General features: G+C 50.2%; 1 protein-coding gene across 5 annotated transcripts in view; it reads left to right on the top strand.

Annotated features, from left to right (window-relative positions):
* The window catches only part of ankfn1a (ankyrin repeat and fibronectin type III domain containing 1a), a 106,127-nt gene that overhangs the window by 74,012 nt on the left and 13,029 nt on the right, over positions 1-19,086 (top strand). For all 5 annotated transcript variants that reach the window (XM_080873260.1, XM_080873259.1, XM_080873258.1 and 2 more), the window contains 10 exons: positions 9,163-9,357; positions 9,808-9,921; positions 10,264-10,361; positions 12,236-12,326; positions 13,766-13,873; positions 16,366-16,465; positions 17,194-17,326; positions 17,886-18,002; positions 18,134-18,349; positions 18,419-18,585. In XM_080873260.1, the coding sequence (XP_080729386.1) occupies positions 9,163-9,357; positions 9,808-9,921; positions 10,264-10,361; positions 12,236-12,326; positions 13,766-13,873; positions 16,366-16,465; positions 17,194-17,326; positions 17,886-18,002; positions 18,134-18,349; positions 18,419-18,585 (1,339 nt within the window). The remainder of the gene's footprint in view (positions 1-9,162; positions 9,358-9,807; positions 9,922-10,263; positions 10,362-12,235; positions 12,327-13,765; positions 13,874-16,365; positions 16,466-17,193; positions 17,327-17,885; positions 18,003-18,133; positions 18,350-18,418; positions 18,586-19,086) is intronic.

Here is a 19,086-nt window from a genome sequence, read left to right as displayed (position 1 = left end):
TGTATGTATAACTTGTACATATCTTTCTACATATACGTATATATATATGTATATATACATATATGTACAGCGAGTGCAGAATTATTAGGCAAATGAGTATTTTGTCCACATCATCCTGTTCTTTTTCTTTTTTCTTTTTTTTTCTTCTTTTGTGTCCCGTTTGGATCTTTAGCATCAGAATTGTTGTCTTAAGGCCAAGAAAGATGCCAAGCGGATTTATTTTACCAAGTGGATCATCGTGGCCTTGCCATATTGGTCCATTTGATTGACCTTTATTATAATTATGAATTTATTTTATTTTCAGTTGCTACAAACGGGACAGACATGACTGGGGGACAGGGAGAAAGAATGAAAGAAAGAGAGGGAGAGAAAGAAAACCAGAGGGGAGAAGAGACGGTGAGAAGGGGGGGGAAGAAAGAAAAACAAAAAAAAACAAACAAAACACCTGGGTCACCTGTATGGAGAAAAAAAACAGAAGAGAAAGCAAACAACAAAGAGCAACATAGTAAAAAAACGGCACCATCACAATAAACTAGCTAGCAGTAGATATCAGTAGATACTAAATAATAAACGATATTGTGCAGCACGCAAGATAGACAGCGCACAATGTGCTTTGAGGCAGCAGCCAAGAAAGCTGTAGTCCGCGTCTGTGAATACCCGTGTGTACACCTGTGTGCATACCTGTGTGGATCAGCATGCTTGCATTCCAAAGGTTTCTCCATGTAACAATCTGCTAGGGAGTGTGGGGAGCCACAGCCCCGTCCTCCAGGGCATGAAGCAGGTATGGAGGAGGTCAAAACTCCAGACATCCAGAGGCCCCCAGAACACAAGAGACCAAGGAAGACCAACAGAGGGGCAGCCGCGCCACTGTTCCAGAAAGAGCTGAGGAGAGTCCCAGATGAGGGCTCACTCAGCAGCCGCGCTCCGCCAGGGGGGTTGCAGTGACGCGCCCGTGAGCTCCGCCGGCAGCCAGCTGTGCCTGAGTGACCGAGCCCCAGGCCGAGAGGCCGGGGGCACCCCACCTCCGAAGTGGCCCGAGCGAGCCCCAGGCTCCAGGCCCCGATAAGCGGCTGCCAAGGAGTGAGCCGGCGTGTACCCGGACGCCCACCCCCAGACACAAAGAACCACCAACGCACTGACACCTGAGGGAGTCCGCCACTGGCAGGGGAAGTGGTGGTGGGGGGAGATAGGCCTCCAAACCTTGGAGGGCCTGAGATGTCCCCAGAGAGGTGGCGCCTGATACCCAACCTGACATATAGACACAGACATACAGGCACACACAGACACAAACATCCATTCCCACCCTCATGCTCTCATATGCACTTACTCCACACTCAACCAACGTGGAGACAGACATAAAGAAACGCTGTACACACGATCACACTCCCCAAGCGTACTCTACAAACCGGGTCTAGGTACCCTTGCCCCTGGAGGGGGGAACTGCACCCAGACCCAGGTGGTGTTACCCTTTTCCCTGCGGTGGGGAGGGGCAGACCGCCCCGACTCCGCAGCAGCAGGGAGGCCCCACACTCCAGACCGCAGTCGGACGGCCAACTCCTCCTCCTAGCCCCCCCGCTCCAGCAGGTCGCAGAGAATGGGTGTGTGAAGACTCCAAACCTCCCTCCGCCCGCTCATTGTAGTGTTGATGCATGTGTGTTCTAAGGTGCATTTAAAACCCAGGAGGGCATGGAGCTACGTGCCAGAGAGCAGCAGGTAAGCGCATGGTCCCTCCTGCTAGCCCTCAATGTCTACGTGTATTTAACATTGAGAGGTGGGCAACGACGCCAGGGGTGGGGTGTACACCCTGATGGTCTTTTGGAGTCCGTGTATCGTGCCCACCCCCAAGATCCTATATGTATGTGTAATGAGAGTGTGAGTAATGTGAATGTCTAAGTTGTGGGATAAAATTGAGGCAGAGGCAGCCAGAAGGGGACGGGGGGGGGGGGGGGGGGGTGGCCTCCTCTGCACCCTGGTGACACACCCCTACTCCAAGGTCCTGCATGTGTGGGTGGTTGTGGTGGAGCGGGAAGAGGGAGGCAGCTGGAGATGGGGAGGGAAGGAAGGGGGGGGCAAGTGACCCCTCCCTGGGGCCAGCTCCCCCGCTGACCCCAGTAGGCACCCCCATACTCCGCGACCCACCAGGGAAAGGGGGCCCAGGCCCATCCAGACCGGGGCCCAGCGCAGCAGCGCCCCCCGGCCCCACAGAGCCCAGGACAGTCCACCCAACCCCACCACAGAGAAAACTGCACCCACCCCACCATCCACTCATCTTCCAGACTACATAAGACAATAAACACCCAGGCTGAGATCTTCCTCCACCTCTCCTGTATCTCCCCCTCCTGCAGAGAGTTCCTGAGGAGAGGAAAGCTCCTGCAAGATGTGACAATCTCCCCCACCAGTTGAAGAGCCCCCCAGGTGGCTCGACGCACCGGCGGCACCCTGCGCCAGGGATGGGCCCCCATGCACCCACCCGCCCACAACCCCGGCAACACACAAACCAGGACCCAAGGCCCCGAGGTCTGGCCAGGGCCCCAGCCCAGAGACGGAGCGCCCCCAGAACCTCACGCCCATCCCGGACCCACCCAGGGGCAGCCAGGCTACCAGGTCAGTAACCCACGTCCGTCAGCACAGACCCTCCCCTAGCCCCGCTGCACGCAGCCACGAGGAAACAGTCACCCGAGAGCCAAAAGAGCCCCCAACCGGACATGACCGCTACCCCGGGTTGAGCCCCCCAAGGAAGATGCCTCCAGGGAACCCCCCGACGCCCTAAGCCTGTCCCTACCCCCACACCAATCACAACAGTGAAGGCGGGACCAAACTATGACCCCCCACCCCCACTAGGTGATGGAGCTGATCAAAGGAGCCCAGAGCAATTGATCTGATGTGGTGGCAGAGGCTGTATCAAGACTAATGTAATCTAATAGATAATTTCTATATTGGTTAGAATTAAGATTATTTTTATTTTTCCAGTTCATGAGGACTGTTTTCTTGGCTATGCATAGGGCAGTGAAAACCATATGGGCGATATTCTTTTCTGTAGTGACGTTATCTAAGCTGCCACATCATCCTCTTCATGCATGTTGTCTTACTCCAAGATGTATAGGCTCAAAAGCCTACTACCAATTAAGCATATTAGATAATGTGCATCTCTGTAATGAGAAGGGGTGTGGTCTAATGACATCAACACCCTATATCAGGTGTGCATAATTATTAGGCAACGTCCTTTGCTTTGGCAAAATGGGTCAAAAGAAGGACTTGACAGGCTCAGAAAAGTCAAAAATAGTGAGATATCTTGCAGAGGGATGCAGCAGTCTCAAAATTGCAAAGCTTCTGAAGCGTGATCATCGAACAATCAAGCGTTTCATTCAAAATAGTCAACAGGGTCGCAAGAAGCGTGTGGGAAAAAAAAGGCGCAAAATAACTGCCCATGAACTGAGAAAAGTCAAGCGTGCAGCTGCCAAGATGCCACTTGCCACCAGTTTGGCCATATTTCAGAGCTGCAACATCACTGGAGTGCCCAAAAGCACAAGGTGTGCAATACTCAGAGACATGGCCAAGGTAAGAAAGGCTGAAAGACGACCACCACTGAACAAGACACACAAGCTGAAACGTCAAGACTGGGCCAAGAAATATCTCAAGACTGGTTTTTCTAAGGTTTTATGGACTGATGAAATGAGAGTGAGTCTTGATGGGCCAGATGGATGGGCCCGTGGCTGGATTGGTAAAGGGCAGAGAGCTCCAGTCCGACTCAGACGCCAGCAAGGTGGAGGTGGAGTACTGGTTTGGGCTGGTATCATCAAAGATGAGCTTGTGGGGCCTTTTCGGGTTGAGGATGGAGTCAAGCTCAACTCCCAGTCCTACTGCCAGTTTCTGGAAGACACCTTCTTCAAGCAGTGGTACAGGAAGAAGTCTGCATCCTTCAAGAAAAACATGATTTTCATGCAGGACAATGCTCCATCACACGCGTCCAAGTACTCCACAGCGTGGCTGGCAAGAAAGGGTATAAAAGAAGAAAAACTAATGACATGGCCTCCTTGTTCACCTGATCTGAACCCCATTGAGAACCTGTGGTCCATCATCAAATGTGAGATTTACAAGGAGGGAAAACAGTACACCTCTCTGAACAGTGTCTGGGAGGCTGTGGTTGCTGCTGCACGCAATGTTGATGGTGAACAGATCAAAACACTGACAGAATCCATGGATGGCAGGCTTTTGAGTGTCCTTGCAAAGAAAGGTGGCTATATTGGTCGCTGATTTGTTTTTGTTTTGTTTTTGAATGTCAGAAATGTATATTTGTGAATGTGGAGATGTTATATTGGTGTCACTGGTAAAAATAAATAATTGAAATGGGTATATATTTGTTTTTTGTTAAGTTGCCTAATAATTATGCACAGTAATAGTCACCTGCACACAGATATCCCCCTAAAATAGCTAAAACTAAAAACAAACTAAAAACTACTTCCAAAAACATTCAGCTTTGATATTAATGAGTTTTTTGGGTTCATTGAGAACATGGTTGTTGTTCAATAATAACATTATTCCTCAAAAATACAACTTGCCTAATAATTCTGCACTCCCTGTAGATGTCTCTGAGGGGGGTCAGTGAGGTGCCGATTGCCCGCTCTGCTGCCCTCACCACCCGCTGCAGTTTCCTCTTGTCCTCCGTGGTGCAGCAGTTGGACCAGAGTGTGCAGCAGGAGGTCAGAAGGCTCGATGGTGGAGCGGTAAAAGTTTACTAGCAGACTCTGGGGTAACTGGGCCTGATGCAGTTTCCTGAGGAAGTACAGCCATTGTTGTGCTTTCCCTACCTGGTGGGAGATGTTTGTGGACCAGGTGAGGTTGGCCGAGATGTGGACTCCGAGGAAAGCTTTCTACCCTTTCTGCCTCCTCCATCAATGTAGAGGGTGGAGTGCTCAGATCGCTTTGTTCTCCTGAAGTCGATTACCATCTCCTTGGTCTCGGCTGTGTTCAGATGCTGAACCTCCTCTCTGTAGCTGAATCATCGCTGTTGTCGATCAGTCCTATGACGGTGCTGTCATCAGCAAATTTTATAAAGGCGTTACTGGTGTGGATTGGTGAACAGCTATGGGAGAAAAGTGAGTATAAGAGGGGACTGAGGACACACCCCTGTGGGACGCCCACATTCAGAATGAGGGTGGAGGTGTGCTCTCCCATTCTGATGTTCTGGGGTCTGTTGCTCAGGAAGTCCAGTATCCAGCTGCACAGTGAGCTGCTGAGTCATGAGTTGCTTAGTTTATTAACCAGTCTGTGGGGTTGAACTGTGTTGAAGGCAGAGCTGGTCCACAAACAGCATTCTCACACAGGGGTTACTACTGCCCAGGTGAGGGCTTTGTGAAGAGCTGTAAGTATGGCGTCCTCTGTCCACCTGTTTGCCCTGAATGTAAACTGGTGTGGATCGAGGTCTGCAGGGATGGCAGCTTTAATGTGCGACATGATGAGCTGCTCAAAACATTTGGTAATTATGGCTGTTAAAGCACGTGGACGATGGTCATTCAAGCAGCTCACCGTGTTCTTGGGCCCTGGAACGATGGTCGCTGCTCACAGGCAGGATGGTACGACAGACTGTAGCAGTGAGAGGTTGAAGATGGTGGTGAAGACCTTTGCCACTCTACACCGTCAGGACCAGGAGATTAGACCGCTCATCATCAGCGAGCATTGTTGGCACTAAAAACACAGTTCGTGGTGTTTTTAACCAAAGCGTCTTAAGAAGTAAGTCATGACTCTTTGTTGCTCTGCTGCTGAAGGTCAGCGTTTTCTACAGTTTGTTTACTGGAGTCTGTGAGACATGATCTACATCACAGTGATCTACTCTCGCAGATTTAAACACAGGATTTAAACACGAATGTTTCAGTTTGCAGGTTTTATAGCAAGTGTAGCGTCATCCTGCTGAAGAACATGACATTCCTGGGTTTTCTGGTTACCATCGGTAGTAACTGGTTTGTTATAGCTACTAGTGACAGAACCAGTAACTCAGTGAAGTGAGAGAGTTGTCAGCATAGAAGCTGACGTTAACGTGTTGTGTTAACGTGCTGCAAGAAATGTTAAACAGCAGATGTCCCAGCATGGAGCCCTGTGGTGCACCACTGTTCATACACACAGAACAAACTCACACTCCTTGTTATTGTTGTGCTCTGTTCCACTTTAATTGATCTCAATGTAGGGATGCACCGATACTGGTATCGGGTATCGGGACCGATACTGTAAAATGTGTGTGTACTCATACTCGTAAAAGTTAACAGATACCATGAACCGATACTAACTTATTTCTTTAATCAGAGGGTGGCATGTCATTTCTGTTGTAGTTTTTTAGATTGGCCACTAAGGGGACATCCCGCGCTAAACAGGCACAGGGTTAGGCGAGTGAGACTGGCGGCTCCAGATAAAAAAGAGAAACTGGAGGCTGCTGTAGCTAGACTAAACAAAATGTCAGCAGTGTGGACCGGAACAGCCAACTTTAACTCAGGTTTTGGAAAAGTGATGAAAAATGTCAAGAGAAAATCCACGGGCAGGTAAAATAACAGAGGCTCTGACTCATTTTATCGCTCTGGATGACCAGCCAATGCCAGTCGTGGAAAACATAGGATTGCACTGTCTTCTCAGCGTACTCAAGTCACAATATGAAATTCCCAGCCGCCCACACATCAGGGAGATAATGGTGCCAAAACTTTCTGAAGAGGTAAAGACAGCAGTGTGTGCGCGATGTCAGTCCTCGGTTTAACGTCACAGTGAACTGATGATCCACGGGCAGATGAGGAGTTCGTCAGTGCCAAATACTTTCGTTATTTTGTTTGTTTGTTTGTTTACAATATGGACACTCTGCAATAATTTAAAAGTTTATTTTATTCTCAAACCTAATTTGTATTTATTTTATTCCAAACAGAAGTGTTTATTTATTATTCTGAAAGCTCGAGACAGTGCCAATAGTTCAGTGATATTTAAATTACAATGTGGAGACTCTGCAATAATTTAACAGAAGTGCTTATTTTTCACTTGAAATTTTTTTGTGGTCATTTTTATTAAGATTTTATTTTTTATCGGCAGAGAATAAAATAAAACCTGTCTTTCAATTCATTGCATTTGTGTGTGTGTGTGTGTGTGTGTGTGTGTGTGTGTGTGTGTGTGTGTGTGTGTGTGTGTGTGTGTGTGTGTGTGTGTGTGTGTGGTAGAAGTATCGGTTTTTGTACTCTGTATCGGCAAGTACTCAGATCCAAGTATCGGTATCGTATTTGAAAAAATTGGTATCGTTGCATCTCTATCTCAATGTTAAACAGCCACAAACTCATTCAGCTGTTGTGGTGTCGCTCATCAGTTTTGGACTCTGCGTATCGAATCATTGACTTTGTTGCAGAGTCATTGCTGTCAGACATCTTTGAAGTCCGTTTGTGGCTCGTGGGCTGTAGTGTGAATACTCGTGGGCTTTCACGTGGACACTGATGATGGACGTTACACTCTGACAGCTGGACTTCATGCTCTTTGCTCTCATCAGCCTGTCCTATCAGAGTGTGAAGCACAGTTTCAGGAGCTGAAAGCGTCACATAATTCTGTGCTCAGGTCTTGAAGCGTAAATCATCCTCGGCTTTATTTTTTGGATGAGCTGGTTTGTTGTGCAGACTTCAGAACATGTCGACAGCAGCTGAAATCTCTCCTCACGGCTCATTTTTACTCGCTTTCATAACATCTCTGCATGCAGCAGGTTAGACTGAGACACACAGTGAGTGTGTGTGTGTGTGTGAGGGTGTTCTTGTTTGCTGCTGATTGCTTGTTTATGCTGCTGTCACGGTCCGTGACTGAGAACTGGACGGCAGCGAGTGGCGTCGCAGTAAAGCGGCGGTGTTTGGGCGGGCTGGCAGCTCGCGGAGCGTTTCACCGTGACAAACGTGGAGGAACACACACAGAGCTGTGCTGGTGATGAATGCGCCCGTCAGACTTCATACCACTGCTCTGCTGCCACTCTTCACTCGGGCGGAGGGGAAACATCAGTCAGAGCATGAAAAAGAAATGTTTCCATCCTCAGAGGCTCCACAGTCCACACATGACGCTCGTCTTCTAAAAACATGCCAGTCGTTGTTTCTGATGATGATGATGCTGATGCATCCTCGGGCTCCTCTGTGGGCTCTAGAACTAGATCCTGGACTTTACAGCTCAAACCCAACTGGTTTCATTAGGACCTGATTTTCACTGGTTTTATAACTGTGCAAAAATCTTGAGCCACCCCTCATTTCTGTGTATTTTGCTTCCAAGGAGACAGACTCGCGAGCAGCAGATCTGAAGCTTTCTTTCACAGTTGTTTGTGAAGGTTCTCAGTCATCCAGCTCATCGTAGTCTAAGGAGCTCGGACAGAAAAGCGTCTCATCCTAAGATCTCAGAGGTTTTCTTCAGACGTTGCTGCTTTTCCTCTCGTGTTCAGTGTTTCATTTTCAGAAGAATGCTTTTGTTTGTTAAGCCTCTGAACTCTGACCTATGAATCATTTGTGCAAAATGTGGCTCAAGAGTTTTGCACAGCCCGTTGAAAACCCCGCCCTGTGATGGACTCTCCAGTTGCTTCCCCAGAGCTTTGTTTCATCGTCAGCTCCATCAGCTGAAGTTATTTTTATACGACTGATTTCGTCCTTGGTGCTAAATAAGAGGCAGCTGAAACACACGGCATGTAGCCGCTCACACACCGAAGCACAAACATGCAGCACAGATGCTTTAATAACAGACCTGACGATCGATCAGAGAAAGTTTTCTTTCCTTTCTCCCGTCTTTCTGCCGCCCTGCACCTTTGGTCCCTCTGCGCTCGCTCAGAACACGTTTCCGTGTTTGGTTTTCTCTGCTGCATCTCCTTTTGTCTGCCTCTGAAGACGAGTGAGCCGTGGCCTTGACAGAGACGAACTCCAACTCCTCCACAAGCTGCTTTTCTTCCACTAACAGGAGACACGACGCCACATTCAGCCCACCGAGCGAGAAAGCCAAACACGCTCGTCTGAGCTTTAATCAAACGCTCGCAGATCGTTCAGCAGTTAGTGCGACACTGGCTGTGAACTGTGACAATGGGTGCAGCGGGTGGAGGTTTGTGTGAAGCACAGGTAAAATGTGAAGAAGCAGAAAGCTCCTCCTGCAGTTTGCTGTCTGTAACCAGCTGCTGTGTTTCTCCTGCAGTCGTGAGCGTGGAGAGTCGCGAGGCTCACCTGAACTCTCTGGTGCTGGAGGCGGAGCGGCGGGCGGTCGACCTGGCGGCTCAGGCTCAGAGGGACGGCCTCTCGCTGGAGGCCTGCCACAAAGACAAACAGCTGAGGGCGTGGGAGTGGAGGTGCAAGCTGTACAAACGCATGAGGACGGGCTTCCAGCACGCACGTGAGTCCGCACGCCGCCCTCCTTAGTGTGTATTTCCTGCCGTCGCTTCCTGTGTGTGTGGCAGCTCAGACAGCCTGATGGGGACACGCGTGACCTTTGCAGCAGATTCGGAGCGCAGTACACGTTCAGCTGGAGGTGTTCCTGTCAACATTAGAGCTGCTACACCCAGAGCTCAGAGGGGGCGGGATTTACACAACCAGCTATAAAACAGAAAGGTTGCGATCGAGACGTGAACGACGTGCGCGGTGAACTCACGGTCTCATTAGAGCAACGTCAGGGTGATTCGACTGAGGTCCTTCTGCAGGCTTCACACAGCGACTAATCACACCTGCTGAAGACGTCAGGCAGGAAACAGGAAGTCAATCACATGTTGCCATAGTTACCTGGAAAACAGTCAGAGCCACGGTCCACACACACACGTTTCACCCTCCTCTCTGTGCCCCTGCTCAGGTGCCCCGGAGGCCCCGTCCATGGTTCGACTGAGCGTGAGCAGTAGCAGCACTCTGACCGTCACCTTCCAGGAACCGCAGTGTCTCAACTCCACTGTGGTGACCAAGTACAGAGGTGAACACACATGTGCATGCACGCACACAGGCCTGGTCCTGTCTGAGAGACTAAAAGGTCAAAGGTGAGGCCATCATTTAGGTTTCGATGTTCGAGGTGAAGCTTCGACTGAAGACTTCATGTTGGGTCTGCAAAACCACATTTAAAACGATAAATTAACAAGGTTGTTCTGCGTTAATTTACAGGTTTACTTCACGGTTAAACTCTAAAGCTTCTGGATTTAAACCCCAGATTTATTCTCAGATGATGCCTCAGGTTGTCGTGGTTACACGGAGGAACAGGAAGTGGTGCTCAGAGGCAGGGATGAGGAGGCTAACGTTGCGTCTGTCGATGTGTTCGCAGTGGAATGGAGCTGCCTGAAGGACTTCTCGCTGCTCGCCGGAGAGATGGTGTTGGATAACCTGCAGAGCCTCAAGTGCACCATCAGCAGCCTCACCACGGTAACAAGAGCATCCCTCCTCCGCACATCCACCTGTCTGCCGCTGGCTTTAGTTCACAGTTTCAGAAAAAGGATTGAATAGAGTTTCTGTCACGACGAAGCTGCTGTCGCTCAGGTCGGTCTGTCGTTTGCACGTTTGTCCGCTCGCTGTGATGCATGTGTTCGTTTGCAGCAGGCGCGTGATTTCGGACCTCGGTGATGTCATTGCGCGGTCCCTGCGTTGTGCGTTGGCTGATCGGCGTCTGTGATGCAGACTTGTTTTCGCTGTGCTGCACACACCGAACCACAGCTGCTGTTTGCCATTTAGATCAGCGAGCGGCTTTCACAAACTTCCACGGCGGCCCTGAACTAGAGAGCAGGCTGAAAGGGCCGGAGACGCTGCGAGGGCGAATAATGAGCCGGCGAGGCTCTTGGGCCTCGAACGTCACAGCTCTCATTTACATACTGAATTCATCGAGTCGGGGCCGAGCCGCACGAGGAGCTCGGAGGCCTTTAAGTACTCAGCTGTCCTGGAAGGATTAGACCTGCAGGGCACACACATGGGGGGGCCACGGGGGGCCTGTTTGTGTAGGTGGAAGAAAGCCTGAAGCTGCGAGGAGCTGTGACCGGAACACAGCACAGGTGCAGGTGGTGCAGGTGGTGTTTTTGTAGCCAGGGAGCAAAGTGAAGGTAGGGAGCTAATGATAGCTGATAATATCTCAGCACATGGCGTTAAAAACATTTAATTAGACAGACACAGCAGCGACAGCAGGACGTTTGAATTCCTGGGAAAAAAGATTTTTAACGTTTATTGGTGGGCACAAACGTCGGCCTGGTGGTCTGTGCACGTAGAGACCAGTCTCACAGGCCTGCACACCCAGGAAATATATGTTCCTCTGCTGGTTGCTAGCATGAAACTGGCTGCAAAGAGGTATGACAACCTCTGAGGGGTGGGGCCTGCTGAGGGTGGGGCCTGCTGAGGGTGGGGCCTGCTGAGGGTGGGGCCGAGTTTAAAGAAACCTGAGTGATATTGGGTTAAAGTCATTAGTTTGATGTAACGGAGGCTCCGTCGTTCGGTTTCAGGGATCGAGGCCGCTGTCGGTGAAAAAGCTGCACCCTGCTCTGATTGGATGAGGTCAGCTGATTCAGTGCGAGCCTGAAAGTAAACGTGTTGTTCGTGTTGCTCAGGTGGAGTCGACTGTTTTCTGTGGAGACGTTCTGATGTTTCCAGCGTGGAGACGTGTCCTCGTTACGTTGGCTGAAGGCGAGCAGTCGGCTGTTGATGATGATGATGGCAGTGCTGGTTTTTTCTGCAGACCTCCTCTGAGCTGCTGTCTGTGTGGATGAACAGAAGGGGGCGGAGCACACAGGCTCGAGGGGCTCCAATTAAAACCCAAATTGAACCAAGCAGCAGAGTGACATTTGAAAGGAAACTTTCCTCAAATGTTAAAGCACTTATGCTTTCACGAACTTTTACAGCAGCAAAGGTTTATTTCCACAAAGTGTCCTGATGATATAAAACAGTAAAAAGAAACCTCTTCAAACCTTTAGAAAACTTTTTCAGACGTGCACGTCGGAAATGTTCCAGCTTTAAATGCATGAATAAGCAGACAAATGAGTTGGTGAAAAAGCTGTGCAGACGCTTTCACAGCACTCAGTGGGAGTCATCACATTAACCGACATCTGAGGGATAAAAAGCCAGAAACAGCTCAGTCCCGTCCTGACACATTAATAACAGGAGGCAGGATAAAAAGACAAAAGTATGTGGACACACTGCTGCAGTTCCAACAGTGGAAGTGTCCACATACTTTTGTTGATGCAGTTATTTTCACCAGAAGTGATTTCTTTCCTCCAAACTCGCCTCTTCACTCTAACAGATGGGTTTCTACTTTTCAGGGTCGGCTCTACTACGTTCGAGTGTCGGCTTATAACATGAAGGGCTGGGGTCCGCCCGCCTCCTCCCTCCCTCCATCTGCTGCTCCATCCAGTAAGTTCTCTCCATATTTTTCCATTAACCTCACCATCTCAGCAGCTCGCAGCTTCTCTGTGACTCTGGAGTTTAACCTCTTTGTGCAGCAGCTGTTTCAGCCTGGTTTTATATTCCTCTGCTGAATAATGCATCATGTAAATGTTACAGAGCCACTGTTACAGGCCTGCAGAGAGCAGATTGACTTGGTGGGGTAAATTGGTTTGTTGCAGTTGCAGAAAAACCACAAACGAGCGAGTGAAACACAAGCTGACGACAGGCGAGGTCGTGCCGCATGTTCTCGGGTTGGATATGACGCTCAGGTGGAGGGCATGTTTCATGTGAGGCTGCAGATATTTCGCCACCTGTGGGTTTAGAATGACTTCTAGCTCCTCCCACAAACAACAGTAACAGATTACTTTCTCCAGGGAGTAACTAGATGCTGATATACGTGTAGGAGGCTAGCTTTGGTTTCCTTCTAGACCAGTTAAAGGTGAGATCGGTTGAAACTGATAAACTACTCACTCGCTCATTTGTTACATTTTTGGAGAGTTTGTGACTGGATGAGCTTAAAGACGTGAGATTCAAAATCCCAACGATGGAAGAACAAGGAGATTGTTAGCAGACAATGTGATGTTGTTGGTGACCTCAGAGACGCTCACAGGGCCACGCGGACTCTTCGGCTGAACTTTGACCTGCCTTACACACAGTCAGAGGCCTGGGACAACCCGCAGGGATCAAGGAAAACCCGAACGAAGCCGAGGATCAGCTGTCAGCAGAGCCGGGATGACGTGACGTGTGACAAAGCACAAATACATGAGTCCGAATGTTGTCACATAAAACAGGAAGTTCGTGCAGTGTGAACCTGCAGGGTTTGTTCCTGTGGTCGTGACTGAAGTGTGCGTCCGCTGTGAATCGTGTGAACATCCTGTTCTGACGTCCTCGGGTCGGGAAAATCAATTTCATCGCTCTGTCACGACTCGCTTTCTCTTTTCCTGCACATTGGAGCTTCAGCCTTGAGCTGTGTGTGTGTGTGTGTGTGTGTGTGTGTGTGTGTGTGTGTGTGTGTGTGTGTGTGTGTGTGTGTGTGTGTGTGTGTGCGCGCGCGCATATGTCAGAAGCAGAGGACAGAAAGTGTGTGGGTGTTTGTTTTAAACAGAGTGAAAGCACGACTACACCTCTAAAGATGCTTGACATCCATTAGTTCATTCTGTAGCGTCTCACACACAAACACATTTTCGGAGCCGTTCTTGTTCTCCTGTCTCTGCTCACACGTTAGACTTTATTTTTTCTGTAAACGTCATTTCAAAGTTGTCCAGCTGTCTGAGTCTGCACATGAAAACAGCAGGTAGCTGCACCTGAGTCCACGCCGACGCACGTTACAATGCTTACGTTTGAGGTGACTGGAGCTCTCGCAGATTCACTCAGTTCCTTCATTTGTCCTGTGGTGCCTTGTCCAGATTGGCGGGAGAGCGATGGCCGGGAACCCAGGAGGCGGGGCCACATCGAGGCCATGGAGCGTCTCCTGCAGCAGGTCCGAGCGACTCACACGCACTACTGCTGTGGAGGTGAGTGTCGGCGGGCTCGTGGCGGATGGCCTTCACCACAATAAACATTTTTTGTTACGTTTTAATCCTTTAGATGTAACTTTTAACACAACTGTGTTAAAAAGGCGTTTCTGACATCAGTGGGAGTTTGAATCCCACTGATGAAGGGCGATCGTGGCTCAAGAGTTGGGAGTTCGTCTTGTAATCGGAAGGTTGCCGGTTTGAGCCCTGGCTCGGACAGTCTCGGTCGTTGTGTCCTTGGGCAAGACACTTCACCCGTTGCCTACTGGTGGTGGTCAGAGGGCCCGGTGGTGCCAGTGTTCGGCAGCCTCGCCTCTGTCAGTGCGCCCCAGGGTGGCTGTGGCTACATGTAGCTGCCATCACCAGTGTGTGAATGGGTGGATGATTGGATGTGTAAAGCGCTTTGGGGTCCTTAGGGACGAGTAAAGCGCTATATAAATACAGGCCATTTACCTTTTCTTTTTTTTTATTGCTGTAATATCTGCAGAGACACATGTGTGGAGACACAGTCTGCAGACACAAACATGCTCTTCGATCACAACGCAGATTCATTTTTACTGACGCTCTCACGCCTGTCTGAGCGGACCCAGGAAAAACTGTTTATTCACAGACGCAGAGCTTTTTACAAAGAGGGGGAGTCGGGGTTTCAGAGATCCACGGGAGGGAGGGCAGAGGGACACTGGATCATCGATCCACACACCGCGCTTCGTCCACGCTGCCAAACACTCGGGAATCCAGGCAAGAGAAACCAGGACGGGTCCAGGGAATAAACAGGCGAAGAGATCAGAACCAGGACGAGGTTACAGCGACGCTGACGTGAGGCGTGCAAGCATCCAGCCACGAAACGCTCTGAGCCACCGTTTAAATAGTGGAGAAGCAGGATACCGAGCCGCAGGTGAGGGATTGTTTGCAGGTGCGTGGGCCAGAGGCGGGAGCCCACAGTGAGCTCCGCCCAGACAGGGCGGAGACAGGAGAGAGAGAGAGAGGCAACAAAACCATGTGTCCCGACCGGGCAGACGCAGGGACGTGACACCATCTGACCAGATATCAGTTTATCAGTTTTTTTATTAATCACATCGTCATCGTCACTGCAGGCTGCAGGAGGTTTCAGGCCTTCATCTGTCTCCTCTTCCTCGTCTCATTCACTTAGCTGGATGTTGTCTCAGAAGCAGTTAAACGCTGTAATAACCTGTAATTGAAATGTCAGAACTCAAACTCTCCCCCGTCCTCCTCTCTGACAGATGGAGAGGTGGACGCCTCATTAATCGACTCCAATCGTGTTTGCAGCCCTCTCCAACAAAACTCATTCCTGTGTTTATTCAGCATGGCGTGCGAGCTCTCGCCACATTATCCAGTTGTCAGAGCCGGTTAGCTCGGAGCTCACGCACACAGAGACTTGCTAAAGTCGTCAGGTTCCCTGTGACAGACTCGGAAAAAGGCCAATTTTCCAAATGCGAGTGTGCGAGAGCAGCAGCAGCTGGACAAAAGGCGCTCCGATAAAACGAGCTGTAATTACAGCTTTTAACGAGCAAACAGCAATTTCATGGAGAGATAGAAACCCGAAGCCTTAATTCACCTCGTCAAACCCAACAGAGGAACAACAGCAGCCTGTGAGGAGAGATCAGCAGAAGATGGTCGTGTAGGCGCCGGGATCACGAAGTTTCCCTCGTCTCTGAGATCCTGAGTAGAGCAGACAAACAACACAGCGAGTCATTAAACATGATGCAGGTTGTTTTGTGGGACTTTCAGGCATGTAAGTTGATTTGTTTGCAGCAATATTAACGTGCTTATAAAAACAGTGAGCGTACCGTTCATGGCCTGCAGGGGGCGACCTTTCGCAGCTGTGACGTGCAGGTAGTTACAGATTCAGGGTTTCACGTGAGCTTCGTGTGTTTCAGACGTCAGTTTGAGCTGAAACACAAACTGAATGAAAATGAACTGACGTGACACTAAACACACAGCTGCACAGATGTTGCTCCTTAAAGTCGTTTAATATGTTAAACCAACATGGTTTTAATAAAAGGCTTTAAAGCACCAGCACACGAGGACGCTGTGACCTACGGTGATGTTGCTGTGTGCTGCTTTTCTGTTGGGAAGGGGTCAGAGGTCACGGGATCGATGATCTGTTTTTCCTCGACGCTCCCTCCACTGTGCATCTGTATCACGGCTCGTTCCCCTGGCGGTCTGCGGCCGGCTCCTGTCGGCTCCACGTCTGACGTCTGTTTACAGGACGGTAATTACGTGATGCTTAATTAGCTGCAGTAAAAGGGGCGCTGCGGTCTGGAGATTGGCATCACTGAGCGGCCAGTCGGTGTCCTCGCGAGGCCAGAGGGAGCGACAGAGGACGCGAGGGAAAGGAGATAAGATTGAGTCAGAGCGGCAGCGTGGGAGAGAAGCTCGACCCCGCTGACCCATAAACAAACATTTAGACTGAAGCTGGAAAAAAAACGCAGTTTTCACTTGTTTTCTTCTTCTCTCGTCTTTTTGTTCAGATGCCTCTAAGCTGCAGAACCCCAGCAGGAAGCAGTCTGTCTCCAGAAGTCTGAAACATCTCTTCAACTCCTCCAACAAGTTTGTAAAGACACTGAAAAGGTCAGAAGCTGCTTCTCCACGACGAGCCTGAGGACGCTCTCGGCTTCACTGTAACCTTCATAGGCTTCCCGTTCTTGTGGCACCAGCATCACGTTCATTGGTTTAGGTGTGGCGGGTGGGAATTCTCGCAGTAGCACCTCCATGTTTTAGTGGAAATATGTGGATCGAGTTCACGTGGGAACCAGCTCAGTCTTGGTGGATATTGCAGGAGTTTTCTTGCAGCCATCCCTTGAGGCGACTTATGTTGTGATTTGGCGCTATATAAATAAAATTGAATTGAATTGAATCCCTCCCATAGACACTGATGCCCTGCTGGTATCAACAGTAGTTCTCTTGGGTGGAATTTCTTGTGGTAGTCCTGCAGTGACATCAGTGGCTCCAACTTGGCGCCTGAGCTTTTCAGGACTGCTGATTTAGTTTCTTGTGTCTTTCTTATTTAAAAGTCTCTGATTGGGGTCAGTGGCGCACACCACAACATAAAGTTGTTTCAGGAAGTTGAAACCACTGATGTCAGCGCGATGACGGACCACAGCAAGAAAGCTGCAGTAGGAAGCAGAGACACAGGAAACAGAATAACAAACATCTTTATCCTAATTTAACTCAGTAAACTCATAAAATGATGGTTTTTCAGACCGAATCTGATTAAACTGTAAAGTGCATCATTAGCATAAGCACGCTAACTCTCCTTTCTATTCACCTGTGCGGACCGCACCATCCTGTGCGTGCAGGGGGATCTACCTGGCGGCTGTGTTCTACCATAAGGACAGTTTACTGGTGACGGCCGAGGAGCAGATCCCCATCGTGGAGGTGGATGACTCGTACAGCAGCTCGCTCATGCAGGACTTCCTGTGGTTCACAAAGGTACGCAAATAAAACCTCATCATCTTCGTCATCATCGTCGTCTGTCCGGCAGCTCTGAATGAGCCCTCTGCTCCTCACACCCTTTCCTCTCATCATGTGTCGTATTTATTTCTGCTGCTGGGTCTCGGCTGTCTTTTATTCCCAGCAGGCAGCTGGTTTGGACATAAATGTCTGAACAGTTCACGTCTTGTTTCAGGGTTTTGGTCTCCCTCCAGCCTCTCTGTACTGCCACACTTCTCTGTTTCTAAAGACCGTGGGTTTGAACCTGCAAACAATGAGTCACGAGGTTCAGCGTAACGAACCGAATCGCTGCAGCGCTACAACCTGCAAGTCTGCTGTAACTGAAGGGCTTCTGTAGGGAAGCTGCCAGTGTGACCAGTGTGACCAGTGTGACCAGTGTGTGCGAGCTGGAGTCATAATGGCTGCTTCAGCCCTCAGCAGCTTTTGCTTGGTTGTAGTAAGAGGGTGGAGGAGGAACGGCAAAGGATTAAAGTGTGTTAATGGACAGTTTTTCACACGCTGTGTCTCTGATGTCAACTTCCTGTTTGTGTGTCTGCAGCTGTCCTGCATGTGGGAGGACGTCCGGTGGCTGAGACAGAGCATGTCGGTGTCCATGTCGTCGTCCTCCACCCTGCAGGCCAGGCACAAGATGCTCACCGCCGCCGGGCAGCTGCAGGTCAGGAAACCGACCAATCAGCTTCAGTGAAAATCACAAACCAAACCTTCAAAGTGACGTCCGACAGGCCGAGCGTGCCCAGAGCCGTCTCAGACCTGTAATCCTGTAATGTTTACCTGCTCCACCCGCAGAACCTCCTGGGAACCCACAACCTGGGCCGGGTCCACTACGAGCCCATCAAGGATCGCCATGGCAACGTGCTGCTGGTGACGATCCGCGACACGGAGAGCCAGCACTCGCTGTTCAGCGGGAAGTGGATGCAGGTGACCAAACTGCAGAGCCAGAGGAAGTCTCTGTCCACACCCGAGGAGCCCTACGCCCTCGACATCCTCATCATCACCATACAGGTGAGGCACAGGCGCGAGTCACCTGACAGGAAGTCCTGAATTTAACCCGTTTCTGTTTCTGCCCTTCAGGACATTTTGGCGTACCAACGGCGCAGCACCCACCGGCTCGCCCCGGGACTCTACTTGGGCTACCTGAAGCTCAGCAGCTCCGTGGACCAGATCAAGGTCCTGGTGTCCCAGCGGACCCCCAACATGCTCTGCCACACCCGCGTACGAGACAACGCCAACGTGTCCAGGTAGGCTTACCTCAGTGCTGAATAACAGCTGCATTGAATGAGGCGAGTGCACGACGAGGGTGGGAGACGGGGTCAGTGCTCTCAGCTGAAGGAGCTGAGAGGAGGAGGGAGGAAGGTTTCCAAGCTGTTTCATGTCAGTGACGTCGCTCGCTCTCAGACTGCGGGGTTGTTGAATGGCGAGCTCTTAGTTTGGTGCTGTTTCCGTGTGAAATGTAGAGCGAACGCTGCTTTGTTCCTGCAGCAGCACACGTGGCTGAAATCAAATGAGGTTCCTCTGCAGGGCGGCTGGGTCGACGTCTGATTAGGACGGCTGCCCGGAGCCTGTGGCGGGTTGGAAAACTGGAAGGGATTTCCTGGTTGATCCAGAACATGCTGGGGGAATACCTCATCTGGCCTGCGAGCACCTTGGAATCGTCCGGGAATATCTGGAAAGTTTTGCTGGCAAAATGGGCGTGTGCAGCTCCCTCATTGGTCTGTCACCCGTGTAACTCGACTTTGGAT

The sequence above is a fragment of the Rhamphochromis sp. 'chilingali' genome (genome assembly GCF_963969265.1).
Source record: "Rhamphochromis sp. 'chilingali' genome assembly, chromosome: 22".
Taxonomy (NCBI): Eukaryota; Metazoa; Chordata; class Actinopteri; order Cichliformes; family Cichlidae; genus Rhamphochromis; species Rhamphochromis sp. 'chilingali'.
This window is presented reverse-complemented; position numbering and strand designations above follow the sequence as displayed.